Genomic DNA, 19,582 nt, shown 5'->3' with positions numbered 1-19,582 from the left:
ATGGGGGTGAAGACCGTGAGCCTCATGTGGGACAACCTCATTCCCCTGTATCTGCCCCTGCGCTTAGAACAGTGCTCTGCATGTAGTAAGCACTTAACAAATACCAACATGGGGAAGCGTTGTGGCTCAGTGGAAAAGAGCCTGGGCTTCAGAGTTAGAGATCATGGGTTTGACTCCCAACTCTGCCACTTGTTAGCTGTGTGACTGTGGGCAAGTCACTTCACTTCTCTGTGCCTCAGTTCCCTCATCTGTAAAATGGGGATGAAGACTGTGAGCCTCACGTGGGACAACCTGATTACCCTGTATCTCCCCCAGCGCTTAAAACAGTGCTCTGCATATAGTAAGTGCTTAACAAATACCAACATTATTATTATTACTCTCCCATTTGCTTAGTGCAGTACTCTGCAAATAGTAAGCGCTCAATAAACACCACTGCTTGATTGTCAGTCCATCTTTTCCTGCATTGTACTGCCTCAGTAGCAGTGTGTGGAAAGCTGGCAGTCTTGTGCTGCCTGATTCTCTAAGGCTCCAGAGTTCAAGCTAAACTCCCCTAAGGTTGCATATCATCTGAAGTGGGAGAAGAGTGTATAATAATTATGGTACTTAATTATGGTGTTTGGTAGGTGCTTACTATGTGTCAAGCACTGTTCTAAGCATTAGGGTAGATACAAATTAGTCAGGTTGGACACAGGCCCTGTCCCACATGGGGCTCACACTCTTATCCCCATTTTACAGATGAGGTAACTGAGGCCCAGAGAAGTTAAGTGACATGACCAAGGTCACACAGCAGCCATGTGGCGGAGGCAGGAGTAAAACCCAGGTCCTTCTGACTCCCAGGCCCGTACTCGGTCCATTAAGCCACACTGCTTCAATGGTTTATCACTCAATGGTATTTATTTAGTGCTTACTGTATGCAGAGAACTCTACTGAGCACTTGAGAAAGTACAGTACACTAGAGGTTGGCAGATACAATCCCTGCCCATAAGGAGTTTGCAGGGGAAGACAGACATTTAAATAAATTACAGACTGGGGAAAATTAACAATATGTTCCTGCTTCCATCTCAGGTGACATATAATCCCTCCTGGGTAAAAGGCCGTTATGCTGGGATCTATTATATCCAACCCTTGGAGTTAGTGACTGACTCTCTTTACCTTGGCTTTTCATCATTGTTGAGGATTACATTTCCCATTTTATCGATGGTGAAATCAAGGCCCAAAGAGGTGAAATTAGGTGCCCCACCAAATCACACTAGGAAAAAAGTGAGTGATCTAGAATTAGAACTCAGAGTCCTCGAATCTTGTGTCTGTGACTCATCTCCTATGGTTTCTTTCTATCTTAATGGAAATGGGAGTGACTCAGAAGGAATTTGTTGTTTCATGGCCAGAAAGTTGGGACCCACGGCCTGTGTTTGTGGCTAACTGGGGGGCGTAGTTCATGGCACTTTGATGGCGAGGAAGAATGCTCTTTTTTTCAGGCCCCCTTTTTGAGAGAAAAGAAACTTAAATATACACAAGTACAGTGATCAAATGCAGGAAACGAGTTGGGTATCTTCAGCAGTTCAAACTTGCCTATATTCCTTAAATTTTTTCATTTGTTGAAGAGAATGTTTTGCTCTAAATTACTTATCAAAAAGTACAATGTCATGTTCCTATAGCGGTTATAATGCCTTGAACTTGGTAAACAACTTTGGCCAGGCGCTTATGACAAAAAAAAATCTACAAGCTCAATTAGAAACACTACAGAAATGATTTTACATTCATCAGGCCAAAATACCCTTTTAGAGCTTGGTGATTATACTGGAATATTTCTGGTCATTTTTTTAAGGCATATGATCCATTACAGCTCTTGGCATTGCTCCAAGAGGGGTGTCACGCATTCCATCCTGCCACATTCAATTAGGTTGTGAAAATAGAGAAATAGAAGTTTTTAGTACCACTGACAGCTTGGTTGGAAATTTATGCTTTTCCTATATTCCTAGCGTGTAAAAACAAACACAAATAAAAATCCCCCACATTCTAATGTTCTTTCTGGGTTTGCTTGGTGATTGAAAAGTATTTTATAACTGATTGGGGAAGAATTCTTTTTTAGTACGGGCAGAAATTCCATCTCAGAACCCGAGAAATCACTTGCTTAGATTGCGCTAGCTCTTGTGTAGACAGAAGAAAACAGATGGGAGGTGTTTCAGTGTTTTCTGCCAATGGTTTGGAGGTGGTGGCATGTGTGGTGGTATAGCATCTGGGCTACTAAAGGATGGGGTGAGAAAAGGGCAGTGTAAAACCTCTGAGTTTATAGCCAAAAAGCCTTTGAAAGAATAGGTTTCACATTTTTCATTTCCTCCCTTGCAGGTTTTACCAATCCTTGAGATTTTGTATCATGTCGAAGAAAGGAATTCACACCATGTATACATGGCTCTGATCATTTTGTTGATTCTTACGGAAGATGATGGCTTCAATCGATCTGTCCATGAAGTGGTAAGTTGCCATTTCCTTGTGTATATGCACAGAATCGTTTTGACATGGATCACCAAAAAGATGAACTGCCTCCCTTGAATTTGCTGTGTCCTCCCCCTTTGGATTTATGAAGTGGTGCGTTTTTCCTGCAAGTCCATTAACCACCATTGTGAGCTTCCTCTCAAGCCTGTTTCTTTAGGGATATGCACAAATGTTTTTCCTGCCACTAGCTTCTCTTTTCTGGTCCAATTTGTTTCCTCTTTCCAGTTGAGCTTGGAAATGGTCAGGCAGGTTGACTCATGCTTGTTGAGTGAGCCAGGGAAAGGACCAGGGGGAAGAGCATAGGAAAGGAGTGGGAGGAAGGAGAAGGTGGAGAAAAGTAACCTGTTCCGTGCTGCTGGAATATCCTTAAACACCTTTACTAAATTCAGGATCCCTTGGGAAGAATTCCCCTGCCCAGACTAGATGGAGCTTCCTCCCTTGGCCTTTCTTTTGCTCCTCTCTGCCAGATTAATTGAAACCACTGTGTGTTGGCCATTTTTCATGACCACAATTTCAACCAGGTTTGATTGGTCTTGACCATCTGTGCTAGAGGTGGATGAGTACAAAACCCCAGAGTCTCCTAATTGGTAAAGTCATTACAAGGTAAAATCCATTTACATGGACTTATTCCGTTTTACTTGGAGTGTATTTTCCTTTTGAGATTTTTATGGAGAGCAAAAAACAAATATGATTTAGGAGGAAGGTAGAGTTGTTCCAGAATTAGCATATAAACCAGAATTTATTTTTGCTGGACACTTCCTGGCTTGTTTTTGCGGAGGCAAAACATCTATCTGTTCAGGCTCCAACGGCATTTCAAAATCCATACCATCAGATCATAAAGCACGATGACCTAATTAAACCAAACAGGAAGAGTTTGGCTGTAGATTTATTTATAGGAGCAGTCACCCATTTGAGGAGTGAAAATTTAGGCATGAATTTGAGGAGATTTTTTTTTCCCTTAAGATCTCAATCAAAATCCAATGTCACCATTGGCATTTAACTGCAACTAATTTGACAAAATGTGAGATTCTGCAAATCAAAAATTTCCCTCTCTTTTTCCATCCTTGTGTTTTAAATCTCTGTGTTCGAGGCATATTTCTACTCCCCAACTTTAGACAGCTTCAGACCTGCTGGATGGAGATAGAAAGATGTAAGATTTCTATTTCATGCCCACAGAAAATCAGCTTCTCCCCATAGCAAAATCTTTTCTCTAATATAGCAGTCATTAAAAAAGAGAAGGAAAATCTCCCTTGTAAAAGCATACGTCTTCTTCCTAAATTCTACAAATACAGGAGAAGCAGCATGGCTTAATGGATAGAGTGCAGGCCTGTGAGTCCAAAGGATCTGGGTTCTAATCTCAGTTCCTCCACTTGTCTGCTATGTGACGTTGGGCAAGTCACTTAACTTCTCTGGGCCTCAGGTAACTCCTCTGGAAAATGAGGTTTGAGACTGGGGATCCCCTGTGGGACAGGGACTGTCTAACCTGATTAGCTACCCTACACCTTAGTACAGTGCCCGGTGCATAGTAACTGCTAAACAAATGCCATAAAAAAAAATATGCAATATAACAATAATATAAAGACTCATAATTGTGTCTTCCATAAAGAAATACAAATTGAAGTTTGTTAAGGAAAGGAAAGATAAAGGCTTTTGGTAGCTGAGCTGTATTGTAGACAGTACATGGCACGACCATCCTTCCCGTCTCTCAGGCCCGCAATCTCGGTGTCATCCTTGACTCGTCTCTCTCGTTCACCCCACACATCCTATCCGTTACCAAGACCTGCCGGTTTCACCTTTACAATATCGCCAAGATCCGCCCTTTCCTCTCCACCCAGACGGCTACCTTACTGCTACGGGCTCTCGTTATATCCCAGCTAGACTACTATGTCAGCCTTCTCTCTGACCTCCCTTCCTCCTCTCTCGCCCCGCTCCAGTCTATTCTTCACTCCGCTGCCCGGCTCATCTTCCTGCAGAAACGATCTGGGCATGTCACTCCCCTTCTTAAACACCTCCAGTGGTTGCCTATCAACCTCTGCTCCAAACAAAAACTCCTCACTCTAGGCTTCAAGGCTTTCCATCACCTTGCCCCTTCCTACCTCTCCTCCCTTCTCTCTTTCTACCACCCACCCCGCACGCTCCGCGCCTCTGCTGCCCACCTCCTCGCCGTCCCTCGGTCTCTCCTATCCCGCCGTCGACCCCCGGGCCACGTCCTCCCGCGGTCCCGGAACGCCCTCCCTCCTCACCTCCGCCAAACTGATTCTCTTCCCCTCTTCAAAACCCTACTTAAAACTCACCTCCTCCAAGAGGCGTTCCCAGACTGAGCTCCTCTTCTCCCTCTACTCCCTCTACCACCCCCCCTTCACCTCTCCACAGCTAAATCCTCTTTTCCCCCTTTCCCTCTGCCCCTCCCCTCTCCCTTCCCATCCCTTCAGCACTGTACTCGTCCGCTCAACTGTATATATTTCCATTACCCTATTTATTTTGTTAATGAAATGTACATCGCCTTGATTCTATTTAGTTGCCATTGTTTTTACGAGATGTTCTTCCCCTGACTCTATTTATTGCCAATGTTCTTGTCTGTCTGTCTCCCCCGATTAGACTGTAAGCCCGTCAAACGGCAGGGACTGTCTCTGTCTGTTGCCGACTTGTTCATTCCAAGCGCTTAGTACAGTGCTCTGCACATAGTAAGCGCTCAATAAATACTATTGAATGAATGAATGAATGAAAAAGTTGCTCATCTCGTGTCCATAATTTTTTCAGGAGATTTATTTGCAGTTCAGTTCCCAAGCCAAGGTATTTAATTGAGTGTGGTCGGTCCAAAGTCTTGCCGTACCATAGACTGTTGCCTAGTAGTGCTATTTAGGTGTTTTTCATGCTGCCCCATCAAAAGGCCATAGAGTGAGCAGGAAGGGTTAGTTAGGTGTTTAGTTCAGTGCTTTGCATGTAGTAAGCACTTAGTAAATAACATCAACTGATTATTTCATTGATTAGGCTAAAAAATGATGTCAGGGCCCTGAAGTGAGTTACTGGCCCAATACAGGCCTGGCACTAGGGTCCAAGCAATGGAACTGGCATGCCATGCTTATTAATCAATGAGCAATACTTATTGAGCACTTAACTATGTGCAGACCACTGTGACCCAGATCCTGGTACGGGATGCTGGGGGCTGAGATTAACTTGGGAGAGATGAGTGAAACGTTAGCATTCTGTAATGTTTGTAATTTTTCTCTCCTAAACTTAGTTCAGGACTTTGTGGGTAGATAGTAATACCTACTGTGGAAACATGCTGCTGGGGAAGCAGCGTGACTTGGTGGAAAGAGCACGGGCTTGGAGTCAGAGGTCATGGGTTCTAATCCCGGCTCCACCACTTAGCTGTGTGACATTGGGCAAGTCACTTAACTTCTCTGTGCTTCAGTTACCTCATCTGCAAAATGGGGATTAAGTCTGTGAGCTCTCCGGGGGACAACCTGATTACCTCGTATCTACCCCAGTGCTTAGAACAGTGCTTGGCACATAGTAAATGCTTAACAACTACCATTATTATTATTATAACAAAAAGTAGAGGTGAAAGGGAATGGAGAGGTAAGTGGAAATTTAGATTGAACACTGATTAATCTTCAGCACAGACAGGGTGTGGTAGTGGAAAAGGGCCAGGGTTCTAATCCTAGCTCCGTGACTTGTATGCTGTGTGAGACCTTGGGCCATTCACTAAACTTCTCTGTACTTCAGTTACTTTACCTGTAAAATGTGGATTAAGACTGTGAGCCACATGTGGGATATGGAAGCAGCAAGGCTTGGTGGATAGAGCATGGGCTTGGGAGTCAGAAAGTCATGGGTTCTAATTCCAGCTCCACTACTTGTCTACTGTGTGACCTTGGGTAAGTCACTTAATTTCTCTGGGCCTCAGTTATCTCCCCTGTAAAATGGGGATTTAGACTGTGATCCCCATGTGAGACTATGAACTGTGTCCAACCCGATTTTCTTGTATCCACCCCAGCACTTAGTACAGTGCCTGGCACATAGTAAGTGCTTAACAAACACCATAATTATTATTATATGGACCATGCCCAACCTGATTGTCTTTTATCTACCCCAGTGCTTAGTGCAGTGCACATAATAAGCGCTTAATAAACACCATAAAGAAAAAATAATGGAGGAAGAAGATTGGGGCACTGGAGAAATTGCCTCCTGTAGATACTTGTCCCACAGGAAGTGGGGTGGGCTGAAGGTGAAGCCACAGCTACATGCCCAGGGCTTTCCTGGCATCAGATTTCTGCAGCCCACGGGGTTAACGCCTCTCCTGCACCCATCCTCATTGAAGAGAAACGCCCATCCCACAGGAGCGGGCCAGGCAGAACTGTCAGAAACACTGGGAAACTTGGGTGGCACGAGGACTTATTCCCTGCCCCACAGTCACTTTGACATTTCAAAGATCCTTCATGGTATGCAGTTTCAAAATAATAATTCACCTTTAAAATTACATTTTTATTCTTAAAAATGAAAGGGAAATGATAAACCTATTGTCCATCAGCAGCGCCTGGTTGACAGGATTTGATTGGTCTTTGCTCACTCTGCCCCAATCTTCTCCATCTTTCCGCTGACCCCTTTCCCACGTCCTCGCCCTGGCCTGGAATTCCCCTCTCTCCCTCCCCAGCCTCCCATATATGCCAGACCACCACTCTCCTCACCTTCAAAGCCATCTCCTCCAAGGGGCCTTCCCCAATTATACCCTCTTTTCCCTGGCTCTCTCTCCCTTCTGTGTAACCTATGCACTTAGATCTGCATTTGGCATTTGGCATTCACCCCACCCAAAGCACTTATGTACATATCTATACATCTATACATTATTTATATGGATGTCTGTCTCCCCCTGCTAGCTGTAAGCTGGTTGTGGGCAGGGAACATGTGTTTTGCATGCAGTAAGCGCTCAATAAATAACATTGATCGATTGGCTCAACCAACTTGCTTGATCTTCACAGTTTCCATTTTTCCTCTTTTAAAAGTCCTTTGCATCCAGAGTCATAATGGAGTGCTACTTTTGATTGCCATTGCACACTCTCAGATTTTTCTCACTTCAGATTATCATCGATTATTAAGATAATTATGAAAATGCACATCTGGAGCAATTTAAATGGTAATCAGGCATTGTGTTGTTTCGGCCTGATCCAAAGAGTTCAAAGTACCTGCTAGTGCTGTTAATAACACATCAGTCAACTTTCAAATGACTACAGCAACGAATTAGTAGTTACTGTCATCATAGCCAGATTGAAGTGGCAGGAGTGGAGCGAGAGCAGAAGCTTCATCACTGTGGCATGGAGGGCCCATGTCATCGGGATTTGTGGGGGTATTTATTATGCGCTTTCTGTGTGCAAAGCACTGTACTCCACACTTGGAACAGTAGATTACGACACTAAACAGAAACATTCCCTTCCCACAACGAGCTTACATTCTAGAGGGAGAGATGGACATTAATATAAATAAATAAATTATAGATATGTACGTAAGTGCTGTGGGACTGGGAAGGGGAATGAATGAAGGGAGCAAGTCAAGGCAGCACAGAAGCGATTGGGAGAAGAGGAAAGGAGGGCTTAGTTAGGGAAAGCTTCTTGATGGAGAGGGAAGATCTCTTGAAGGAGAGGCCTTAAATGGCCAAAGAAAGGCCCAGCCTCTGCAAGAGTGGGAGGGATCGTAGAGAGTGCAACTGTACATAGACTGGACGTAGACTGTATGGGAGGGGTCTCCAAGGACCATGCCCCCTCCCAAAAATAATGCACTTTCAAAGTTGTGGAATCATTGTTTCAGCTTAGCTTGCTTTATCATATCTTTCCAGAATGTTTACCCTCCCTTGGACTCCTCCGTAGATGAAGGGCCACCAGTGAACCAGTGACTATGGTCTGAATCAAGGGCCATGCGCTCAGCACACAGCTTTTCATACTGTAAGCTTTTAATAGCTATCAATCAGTAGTATTTATTGAACGTTTACTATGTGCAGAGCGCAACATATGAAACACTTGGAGAGGACAGTACAACAGAGTTGGCAGACACACTCCCTGACCACAGCGAACATTCGGTCTAGAGGGGGAGATAGACATTAATATAAAGAAATAAAAAATTTATCATATATGATTTAAAGTTATGTACATAAGTGCCATGGGGTTGTGGATAGGGTGAATACCAAATGTCCAAGGGTCACAGATCCAAGTAGTAATTCTCATTACTATTGCTACTTATTAGTTAAAGATATGGAAGGCAATAATTAGCTTCTTGAAAATGGACAATTATGTTTGTTCCCTAACATGTTTTTAGAGTAAATATTTTCACCCAGTCAAAACACCCAAGTATTGAGAACTGTTTCTTGAAAATGCCTCAGTGGGGAACAGGCTAAGTCACTGTAAGTAGACACATTTCATAAACTGCTCTTTCCCGCTTTGCAGCCTACGTTATGGGAGTTCATTTTCTTGTGATTTTCCTTGCCATTTGCCTGAAAAATTCCCCAAATAGCCATCAGAAAAATGCTGCAGCTCTCTTTTTGTTTATTCTTGCCACTTTCCTTGCCAACTCTACCTCATTCACTTGCTCAGTCCATGCCTTTTTTCATCACAACAATCACCTTCCTGCTTTTCCTGTCATTAAATATCACTTTCTTTTCTGGATTGGCTTTTCACCATCCCCATATAAGGATTCCCAAATTTCCCCAATTTTCAAAATTCTTTTTTTGATCCTAGGCCAGCTTCTTTTTTTAAAAGCAATCAATCAATCAATCATCTTTATTAAGAGCTTACTGTGAGCAGAGCAGTGTACTGAACACTTTGAGAGTATACAGTATAATAGAGTTGGTGGACATGTTCCCTGCCCAAAGTGAACTTAGAGTCTAGAGGACGAGTTAACAGTCTAGAGGATGGCATTTGTTAAGCGCTTACTATGTGCCAGGAACTGTACTAAGTGCTGGAGTAGATACAGAACAATTAAGCTGGACAAAACAATCAAGCTGGACACAGGCCATGTCCCATATGGGATTTACGATCTTAATACCCATTTTGCAAATGAGGCAGCTGAGGCACAGAGAAGCTAAGTGACATGTGCATGGTCACACAGCAAACAAGTAACAGAGCTGGGATTAGAACCCAGATTCTCTGACTCCCAGGACCTGTGGTCTTTCCTTTAGTCCAACCTGCCATATTTATTACCTTCCTCCCTCCCTTAATCACCCATAATTATCAAGCCCCTGCTGTGTGCAGAGCACTCTACTAAAGGCTTGGGAATGAATAGTCATGATCCCTGCCCTCAAGGATCTCACAATCCAGTCGGAGTGACCGATACAAAAACAGAGAAAGGAGAAAGCTAGAGACCAAATATAAAAATATGTGCAGTAAGTGCTACTAGAGACCGAGTATAAAAATATGTGCAGTAGGTGCTACAGGGAATGGTGAGTGTTTAGGTGGTACAATTGGGGCGATATAAAGTAGGGAAAACTAAAAGTTCCTGGGGAAGGTCTCCTAGCAGGGCTGTGATTTCAGAAGACTTTGAAAATGGGGAGGGCATCATATGTGAAGAGGGTGGGAGATTTGGGGGAGGGGAGGGTGTGAGCAGTAGGTTGTGTCTTTGAGTTCTATACTTTGACCAGCACCTTGTGGATGCACAGTAAATATAAAGAAGTCCGTCAGTCTGCCAGTATTAGTATGGTCAATGAATGGCTGGCGTGGGGCTACCATTTGTGTCTGATCATCACCAACAATGGTATTTATTGTATGCAGAGCACTGTACTAACCTCTTGGAAAAGTTCAATATAGCAAAGTGGGTAGATACGTTCCCTGCCTGTTTGAAGAAGCATGACTGAAAGAGAGTGAATACACTACTCCTTTGACCAAATCATGGATTTTCCTTTTGAGAACTTGTTCCGCAATTTCTTCTAAATCCGGGATTAAAGCTTGTGGATTTGATTCGTACTGACATAATATGAACCAAGTGATTCTAGTTATTGATTAGTTTATCCAAGTGATATCGACCTATTTCCAGTGTTCTTGTTTGATTCCATTCTTGGGCAGCTTGTGCGATGAATCCTTATTTAGTTTTTTGAGCTGTTTACCAGGCTGAAAGGATCCCATCTTGTCCTGTAGAATCTAAGCTCTTTGTGGACAGGACCGTGTCTACCAACTTTGTTGTATTCTCCCGAGCACTTAGAACCAGGCTCTGCACACAGTAAGCCCACAGTAAAGACCACTGATTGGTGGATGTGCCTTTATAGATTTCATTTTACTTCGGTGCGATTTCCTGGTTAGGAAGCTCCGTGCCTCAGCCTGACTCTTCAGTCCTCATCTTTTGCTGTCCCATATTAACCCCAGTCTAAGGAGAAGTTTTGCATAGGAACTTGATACTACAAATACCACAAAACAATAAGAGATAAGCATATTTGACCAGTCAGATTGTTTGCCAAGGCAGTTTGGTAATGTCTCTACAAAGTCTATTGGATTTGATGGAGTGGATGCATCTGTTGCCGATTTGTACATTCCAGTGCTCTGCACATAGTAAGCGCTCAATAAATACTATTGAATGAATAGTTGAATGAATGAATAGAATGAATGATTCTTCATGTCTTGTTTAATAATAATAACAGCAACAACAACATCAATGCCCTTGGCTTAACAACTGTAATTATAAGCAAATAGCTCAGGAAGCCTTTATCTGGAGTTAGGAGTAGGTATGTTCATCAGTGAATGTCAGCTGCTGAACAAAGGAAAGATGAATTCCCTGCCTAGTGGAGGAAGATCAGTTTCCATTTCCTCCTCTAAGAGAATGAAATGAGAAATTATTTTTTACAAGAGATAGTATCTATCCCCTTATCCTTTGTTCATATCCTGATGTATGAAAAATTAGTGGTTATTTCATATTTTAATTATAAATATACAAAAACACTATACATAGTCATTTTTAACACTCGGGAGCTAAGATCATCCTTAAGTTACAATGAACTTATAAAAATAGTATAAATGTCATATCTAAAGTAAAATGACCCTCGCCCACAGGAACTGGTTTATTACCACTTTGTTAATTAACCAAGTTACGTTTCCACTCATAAAGAGATCAGCTAATATAACTTGACCGAAAAATGACTTCCCGTAGAGAGTATTTCACATTTTGAGTGTTTTCCGGTGGTAATTGTGATATCACTCTGGCACCCCAACTTGTGGTGATGGTAGGAGAATGACCTAAATCTTTTTTCTTTTTTTTTTTTTTAACAAAGAAGTGACCTTCACATTGGGCCAGAGATTTCAAAAAGCAATGAGTTCTGTGTCTCTTAGGTTATTTGGCTCCCTCTGCCTTCAAACATGCCCACGTCTCCCCCATCCTAAAAAAACCCGCTCTTGACCCCACTTCCCCCTCCAGTTATCGCCCTATCTCCCTACTACCCTTCTTTTCCAAAATCCTAGAACGAGTCGTCTACAATCGATGCTTAGAATTCCTTAACTCCCATTCTCTCCTAGACCCCCTCCAATCTGGCTTCCGTCCCCTCCACTCTACCGAGACTGCTCTCTCTAAGGTCACCCGTGACCTCCTTCTTGCCAAATCCAATGGCTCCTACTCCATTCTAATCCTCCTTGACCTCTCTGCTGCCTTTGACACTGTCGACCATCCCCTCCTCCTCCATACCTTATCTCACCTTGGCTTCACGGACTCCGTCCTCTCCCGGTTCTCTTCTTACCTCTCTGGCCGGTCATTCTCGGTCTCCTTCGCCGGAGCCTCCTCCCCCTCCCATCCTTTAACTGTTGGAGTTCCTCAAGGGTCAGTTCTTGGCCCTCTTCTGTTCTCCATTTACACTCACTCCCTCGGTGAACTCATCCGCTCTCACGGCTTTGACCTTCTCTCTGATCTCCCTTCCTCCTCTCTCGCCCCGCTCCAGTCTATTCTTCACTCTGCTGCCCGGCTCATCTTCCTGCAGAAACGATCTGGGCATGTCACTCCCCTTCTTAAACACCTCCAGTGGTTGCCTATCGACCTCCGCTCCAAACAAAAACTCCTCACTCTAGGCTTCAAGGCTCTCCATCACCTTGCCCCTTCCTACCTCTCCTCCCTTCTCTCTTTCTACCGCCCACCCCGCACGCTCCGTTCCTCCGCTGCCCACCTCCTCACCGTCCCTCGGTCTCGCCTATCCCGCCGTCGACCCCTGGGTCACGTCCTCCCGCGATCCCGGAACGCCCTCCCTCCTCACCTCCACCAAACTGATTCTCTTTCCCTCTTCAAAACCCTACTTAAAACTCACCTCCTCCAAGAGGCGTTCCCAGACTGAGCTCCTCTTCTCCCTCTACTCCCTCTGCCATCCCCCCCTTACCTCTCTGCAGCTAAACCCTCATTTTCCCCTTTTCCCTCTGCTCCTCCACCTCTCCCTTCCCATCCCCACAGCACTGTACTCGTCCGCTCAACTGTATATATTTTCGTTACCCTATTTATTTTGTTAATGAATTGTACTGATTCTATTTAGTTGCCATTGTTTTTACGAGATGTTCTTCCCCTCGACTCTGTTTATTGCCATTGTTCTTGTCTGTCCGTCTCCCTCGATTAGACTGTAAGCCCGTCAAACGGCAGGAACTGTCTCTATCTGTTGCCGACTTGTTCATCCCAAGCGCTTAGTACAGTGCTCTGCACATAGTAAGCGCTCAATAAATACTATTGAATGAATGAATTTGAGGGTCCTACCCATAGTACCCTAGAGACAATCTAAAACTCATTCCAACTCTTTGGACTCTCTGAGTTTCTGTGTCTCAGCGGGTACTATTTTAGACTGGATATTTCTTCAGCTAAGTTGTTGCTTAGTAACTGTTGACATCAGGTGACACACAAATGCACTTTTCTACATAGCATGCATCTGAACAAAAGCTCGGTCTTTACCAGAGAGAACAAGGCTCATAAGGAGCATGCTGTTGTCGTCATCATCATCATCACCATCAGCAGTGGTATTTATTGAGTGCTTACTGTGTGCAGAGCACTGTACTAAGCATTTGGGAGAGTATAGTACAGTGGAGTAGGTGGACAAATTCCCTGCCTACGGGGAGCATACCTTCTAGGGATACCTTCCCCTGACCTCATTTAGAGTGACCCCCCACAAACAGCAGAGGGCAGGCCACGCTTGTGCAAAGCTCATTCTACCTGAATTGCGTGCTGAAGTTTCTCTTATATTCCCTAGGATATAAGTCGTTAAATGACCTGGCCCTTCCAAGCAATCTTGAAATATGTAAATTCTCCAAACTGCTCTGGAAGATCACTTTGGTCTGTACAAAAAATAAAAATAAAAGCCACAGTAATTTTTTCCTGATCAGAATCATTTTCAAATTTGCTTAATGTCCCCACTATCTTAATTCACGGGGTTTCATATCTTTTGTCTGCAATAGTCTTGATCAAAAAAGTAATGTCCCACTTGAAAAGTTTTATAAACAGCACAGAATGCTTTCTCAGAATTCATTCAGCCACCTTCATCTGCCAATGTCTGTATGAAGTGGGTAGGTAAAGATAATTTATGTCCATTTTATCAGGGGCGAATGGAAGCCTGGATTATTGAGGACCTCTCCACATATTAACTATTAGGGCTTCTATTGAACAACCTTTATAAAGCAAAAGAAAATTCGGTAACTTCTCACCTGAAAAATCTTGCTGCATTATGTCAGAAGACTAGCCTTTGGAGAATTTTTTTTTAAGGTATTTGTTAAGCACTTACCAAGAACTGTTCTAAGTGCTGGTGTAGATACAAGATAATCGGGTTGGACATGGTCCCTGTCCCACTTAGAGCTGACGGTCTTAATCCCCATTTTATAGATGAGGTAACTGAAGCACAGAGAAGTGAAGTTACACGGCCGACGAGTGGTGGAGCCAGGACTAGAACTCAGGTCCTTCTGACTCCCAGGCCCATGCTCTACCCATTAGAACACACTGCTTCACGTTTGTATATTAGGGAGCAGCATGGCCTTGGGTCTGGGAACTTGGCAACCTGGATTCTAGTCACTGGCCTACTGTGTGACCCTAGAAGCTCGCTTTACCTTTCTCTGCCTCTATTTAATCGTCTTTCAAATGGGGTTAATAATACCTGCCTCTCCCTTACATATGGGGATGTTGTGAGGCTACAAGATTAGTGATGTGAAAACACTTCAGGAAAAACAAAAGTGCTATAGAAATGCAAGGTATTATTATTTTCCTTTGATCCCTATCAGTTTTAGAAAGAGACTTCTACCGATAAAGAAGACCTGGCTTTTAAAGCATCTGTGCCACTGGAGGTGAGGAGAAGCAGCCTAGTGGATAGAGCATGGCCCTGGGAGTCAGAAGGACCTGGGTTTTAATCCCAGCTACGTCATCTGTCTGCTGTATGACCCTGGGCATGTCACCTAACTGCTCTGAGCCTCATTTACCTCATCTGTAATAATTAATGATTGTATTTGTTAAGCGCTTACTATGTGCCAGGCACTATACTAAGCTCTGGGGTGGATACAAGCAAATTGGGTTGGACACAGTCCCTGTCCCACGTGGGGCTCACAGTCTCAATCCACATTTTACAGATGAGGTAACTGAGGCCCAGAGAAGTGAAGTGACTTGCCCAAGGTCACACAGCAGACAAGTGGCATAGCCAGAATTAAGTGGCAGAGCTGGGATTAGTGACGGAGCCAAGATTAAGTGATGGAGCTGGCATTAAGTGGTGGAGCTGAGATTAAGTGGCAGATCTATAAAATGGGGATAAGACTTATGAGCCCCATGTAGGACGTGGACCGTGTCCAACCTGATTAGCTTGTATCTACCCTAGCACTTAGTACATTGTCTGGCACATAGTAAGCATTTAATAAATGCCATAAAAAAAAAAAAGAGGAAGAGGGCTAGGGTCTGAGGGCAGTGAACTGGCTGTTAGTTATTTGCGGAGCAGTAGCTTTAGTCCACCTCTCAGAAGCAGCTCTGTCTCCTATGATTTTGGTTCAGTGGTATTTCTGCCTCTCTCTGCCACTCTCCATCAATCAATTAAGCAATCAATGATATTTATTGAGCGCTTACTGTGTGCAGACCACTGTACTAAGTGCTTAAAAGAGTACAGAATAAAAGACCCGGTAGGCATGTTCCCTGCCCATAACAAGCATCACTGTAGAGGGGGAGACAGACCATTTTACGGATATGGACATAAATGCTGTGGAACTGAGGGAAGGGGGAAGCACCACTAATACTTGTGCCAGCCAAGCAAAGGCACAGGTGGAGAACAGATGGGTATTCACGCCCACACCTCTACATCATCGTATACATAACCTCACACTTGGGTGCTTACCTTTAATTTATTTTCATGTCTGCCTCCCCCACTAGATTGTAAGCTCCTTAAGGGTAGAGATCGAGCCTGCCAACTCTGTTGTAGTCTCCAAAGTGCTTAGTACAGTGCTCTGCACAGAATAGATACTCATCAAATAGGATCGATGGATTGATTGAGAGGAAAAGAGACAAGAAGCTGGGATGGTCAGAGGGCTCCATATGTAGAGATGTTAGAAGCTGTGCCAAATTCTGAAACTCTGAGAACTTCCACGCCCACCGTCCGTCCCCAGCACACACACGCCTTAGAGGTATGAGCAATCTGCCATGCTAAAGTTTTGTGCTCATGGGGGAATGTAATCAAGATGTGATCCAGGCCATTACCAGTTTAGTTTCTATTTCCATAGGCATGTATAAACAAAAAGCACCTTAGAATATAATCTCTACGTGCCTGTATTCTGGCTCCATATGACCACTGCAATTAACAGTTACATTTCTTTGCCCCTACTAGCTTTCCCATGGAAATGGGAGGATAATAAAATTAGGACAAATGTTTTCTCTAAGATCCAAAAAGACCCCATCGTACCCACCATCTACATATTCATAGTATACCCCGAGGGGCTTTCTGTGATGTAATGGAAATTCTCAATCCTGTATTTGTAGCCAGAGTCCTTATTCTGGGCACTTAAGCTTGGAGAGTCACATTCATTGACAGGCTGAATTATCTTCAGCATGTATGAATTAGGGCATCTTATAGACTAAGAGGAGACAAGTAGTCTTCAGTGTTTTCGCTTAATGTTAACTTAGAACCTGGGTAGCAATACCATCATCTCCAGTGAAGAATGATCTGTTTCATCGTTGTCGGGCACCATTTGTGTGATGTTTATTCCCCATCAACTTCCAGTCAGGGAGACGGTAGATTCCGGAGACGTTAAAACCGTACCTCTCTTATGGTCCTGTTTGCTCCGGCCAAGGCCTGGTTTGCTTCTAACTACAAAACTTCTCCTTGGTGATTTCATACTTCCTACCACTTTCTTAGCGTTGGCTGGAGTTCTAACAAATATTAATTTCCTTTCGGTCTCTCGTCTTTCTCTTTTCCAGTCCTTTTAGTGGGGAAATGTGTGCCAGAAATGTTCATGCTTCATTGCCTCCCGAATGACACCGAGCCTTTGCCAGGTTACACCTCTGTGGAACATAATGTGATGTAAGGTGGCTGTCCACAGATGCAGGCAGCAGTGGTGGGAACCTGAAAGGTGTTGACAGAAGGTTAACTGTTTTTTAAGGTTGTTTGATTCTCCTTGTTCGTGGGGCAACCCTGAAAGTTTAGCTCCCACAGTGAACTCGTTCTTTAAAATGTCTTTTGTTTCTCTGTTTATAAACTATCTTTTTTGATATTCACTTTTTTTTCAGTACAATGAAGGCTTCCTCTTCTCGTGATACTGCAGACTTTTAAATTTTGATTTTTGAAATGTTTAGACTTTCTCAATGTACTACTTCAATCGATCAAAAAATCCTATTTATTGAGCACTTATTGTGTGCAGAGCACTGAACTAAGCACCTGGGAGAGTACAATATGACGGTATAACAGACTTGATAGACACATTCCTTGCCCACAGTCAGCTTACAGTCTAGAGGGGGAGACAGACATTAATATCAATAAATAAATTACGATATGTACTTAAGTGCTGTGGTGCTGGAAGGGGAGATGAATTAAGGGAGAAAGTCAGGGAAATGCAGAAGGGAGTGGAAGGAAAGGAAGAAGAGGGCTTAGGAAAGGCCTCTTGGAGATGTGCCTTCAATAAGGCTTTGAAAGTGGGGAGAGTAATTGTCTATAAGATATGAAGAGGCCGGGCATTCCAGGCCAGAGGCAGGACGTGGGCGAGTGGTCGGGGATGAGGTAGACAAGATTGAGGTACAGTGAGCAGATCGGTATTAGAGGAGCGAAGTGTGCGGGCTGGGTTGTAGTAGGAGAGCAGCAAAAGTACGAGGGACCAAGATGAGTGAGTACTTTAAAATGCTACTTGTACTCAGGGTTTAAATATATTGCAGCCCAAACTACAGTTAGTTGCTCTGTTCAGAGGAAACACAGAACCCAGCTGCCCACAAAGACCCAAACATTTTTATTTAACGGGTTTGGGTGAGTTTATCAAATATAGCCTCCTAATGCCTTGAAATTAAGTTCTTTTATGTTTGAAATAAAATGGGACATTGTCATCCAAAAAAGGACATTGGAGCTTTCTGCTCAGGGGGCAGAATGGGCAACACTTTTGACCATGAGGGGTTGCCCATCTGCATGCCTTGACAGTCAGTCAAGAGAAGACAATCTAGAGAAGCAGCGAGAACTAGTGGATAGAGCACGAGCCTGGGAGTCAGAAAGACCTGGGTTCTAATCCTTGGGCAGATCACTTAACTTCTCTGTGTCTCAGTTACCTCATGTGTAAAATTCACTTTGGCTTCTCTGTGCCTCTGTTACCTCATGTGTAAATGGGGATTAAAACTATGGGGATTAAAACATAGTAAGTGCTTAACAAATACCAAATATCATAATTATTTTAATGGTATTTGTTAAGCGCTTACTATGTGCCAGACACTGTTTTAAGCTCTGAAAAAAATTACTGTTAGAGGGGCAGTTTTCCTCAGTACCTGGCAATGCCATCTGTTGATCCAGGCTGAATGCAGGAGAGGGGAGGATTTGATGGAGGGTTGACATTGGTTTCCTTATATCTGTTGCCCTCTTGGTCTCCTAGCTTCTGTTATTATTCTGCTTGGATTCTGGAGACTGAGTCATGGCTTTGGAGATCACCAGAGCCATGCTTAACTAGCCTCTGCTGGAAAAAAGTGGAAATTGCTAACTTTGGGTAATCTAGGTTAAGGACAGGCTACAATTAAAGCTGAGTTTTACTTGTAAAGTCTCCCCTGCTTAACTTCTGTTGCTGTTTTGTTTACTCCCAGCTAAGGGAGACCAAAGAGTATGCCATCGTGACTTAAGTATGCTCCATATGTCGAATAAATATTTCTTTGCTTTAAAGAGGGGTGATAGGGCTATTTGTGCAAGCAGAGAAGCATAGTAGCCTAGTGGAAAGAGGATGGGCCTAGGAGTCAGAGGACCTAGGTTCTAATCCCGATTCCACCACTTGTTTTCTATGTGACTTTGGGCAAGTTGCTCAACTTCTCTGTGTGTCATTTGTAAAATGGGGGTTCAATACCTGTTCTCCCTCTTATTTAGACTGTGAGCCTCATGTAGGATGAGGACCACCTCTGATCTGCGTATGCTGTCCCTACCCCAGCACTTAGAACAGTGCTGACACATAATAAGCCTTAATAACTATCATTAAAAAAAACACCCTACAAACTCCAGAAAATAACACTGTTGCAGTGGGGAAGCAACTTTCTTTCTTGAGGTAGCTTTCTTCTCCATCTGGCTGCTCAACCTACAGGGATGCAGATCTGAGCCAGACCACACAAGAGTCACACGTGCCTTTTGGGGGTTCAGATTCGCCAAGCCTTGGGATGATGGCAGCTAATTGCTTGGGGGAATTTGGGGTGCCCTGACTTGAGCTAGACAGGAGTGGATTGTGAAGGAGAAGCAACCCAAGGGTCCTCTATTTCCCTGTTTCAGGATTGCCCAAGCAGACATTTTCCAGATAATCTCAAATTGGAGTTTCAGCCCCCAGCTATACCCTGATCTTCATCTTCTGTGTGGCCATGGGTTGGGAGCATCAGTGCCCAGACTAAACCTCTGAAACAGCCACAAAAATACTGGTTGCAGCAGCTCTAGAATCAAATTCAGGATTTTATTGATGGAGTACATCACATTTCCAGAGTA

At 43.7% G+C, this 19,582-nt stretch overlaps 1 protein-coding gene across 2 annotated transcripts in view; it reads left to right on the top strand.

The window, feature by feature from the left end:
• Positions 1–19,582, top strand: part of DYM (dymeclin) — a 519,684-nt gene that overhangs the window by 239,629 nt on the left and 260,473 nt on the right. For both annotated transcript variants that reach the window (XM_029060947.1, XM_039911491.1), the window contains exon 11: positions 2,347–2,472. In XM_029060947.1, the coding sequence (XP_028916780.1) occupies positions 2,347–2,472 (126 nt within the window). The remainder of the gene's footprint in view (positions 1–2,346; positions 2,473–19,582) is intronic.

The sequence above is a fragment of the Ornithorhynchus anatinus genome, chromosome 3 (genome assembly GCF_004115215.2).
Source record: "Ornithorhynchus anatinus isolate Pmale09 chromosome 3, mOrnAna1.pri.v4, whole genome shotgun sequence".
Lineage (NCBI taxonomy): Eukaryota > Metazoa > Chordata > Mammalia > Monotremata > Ornithorhynchidae > Ornithorhynchus > Ornithorhynchus anatinus.
Note: the sequence above shows the minus strand (reverse complement) of the source record. Positions and strands in the feature narration are given on the sequence as shown.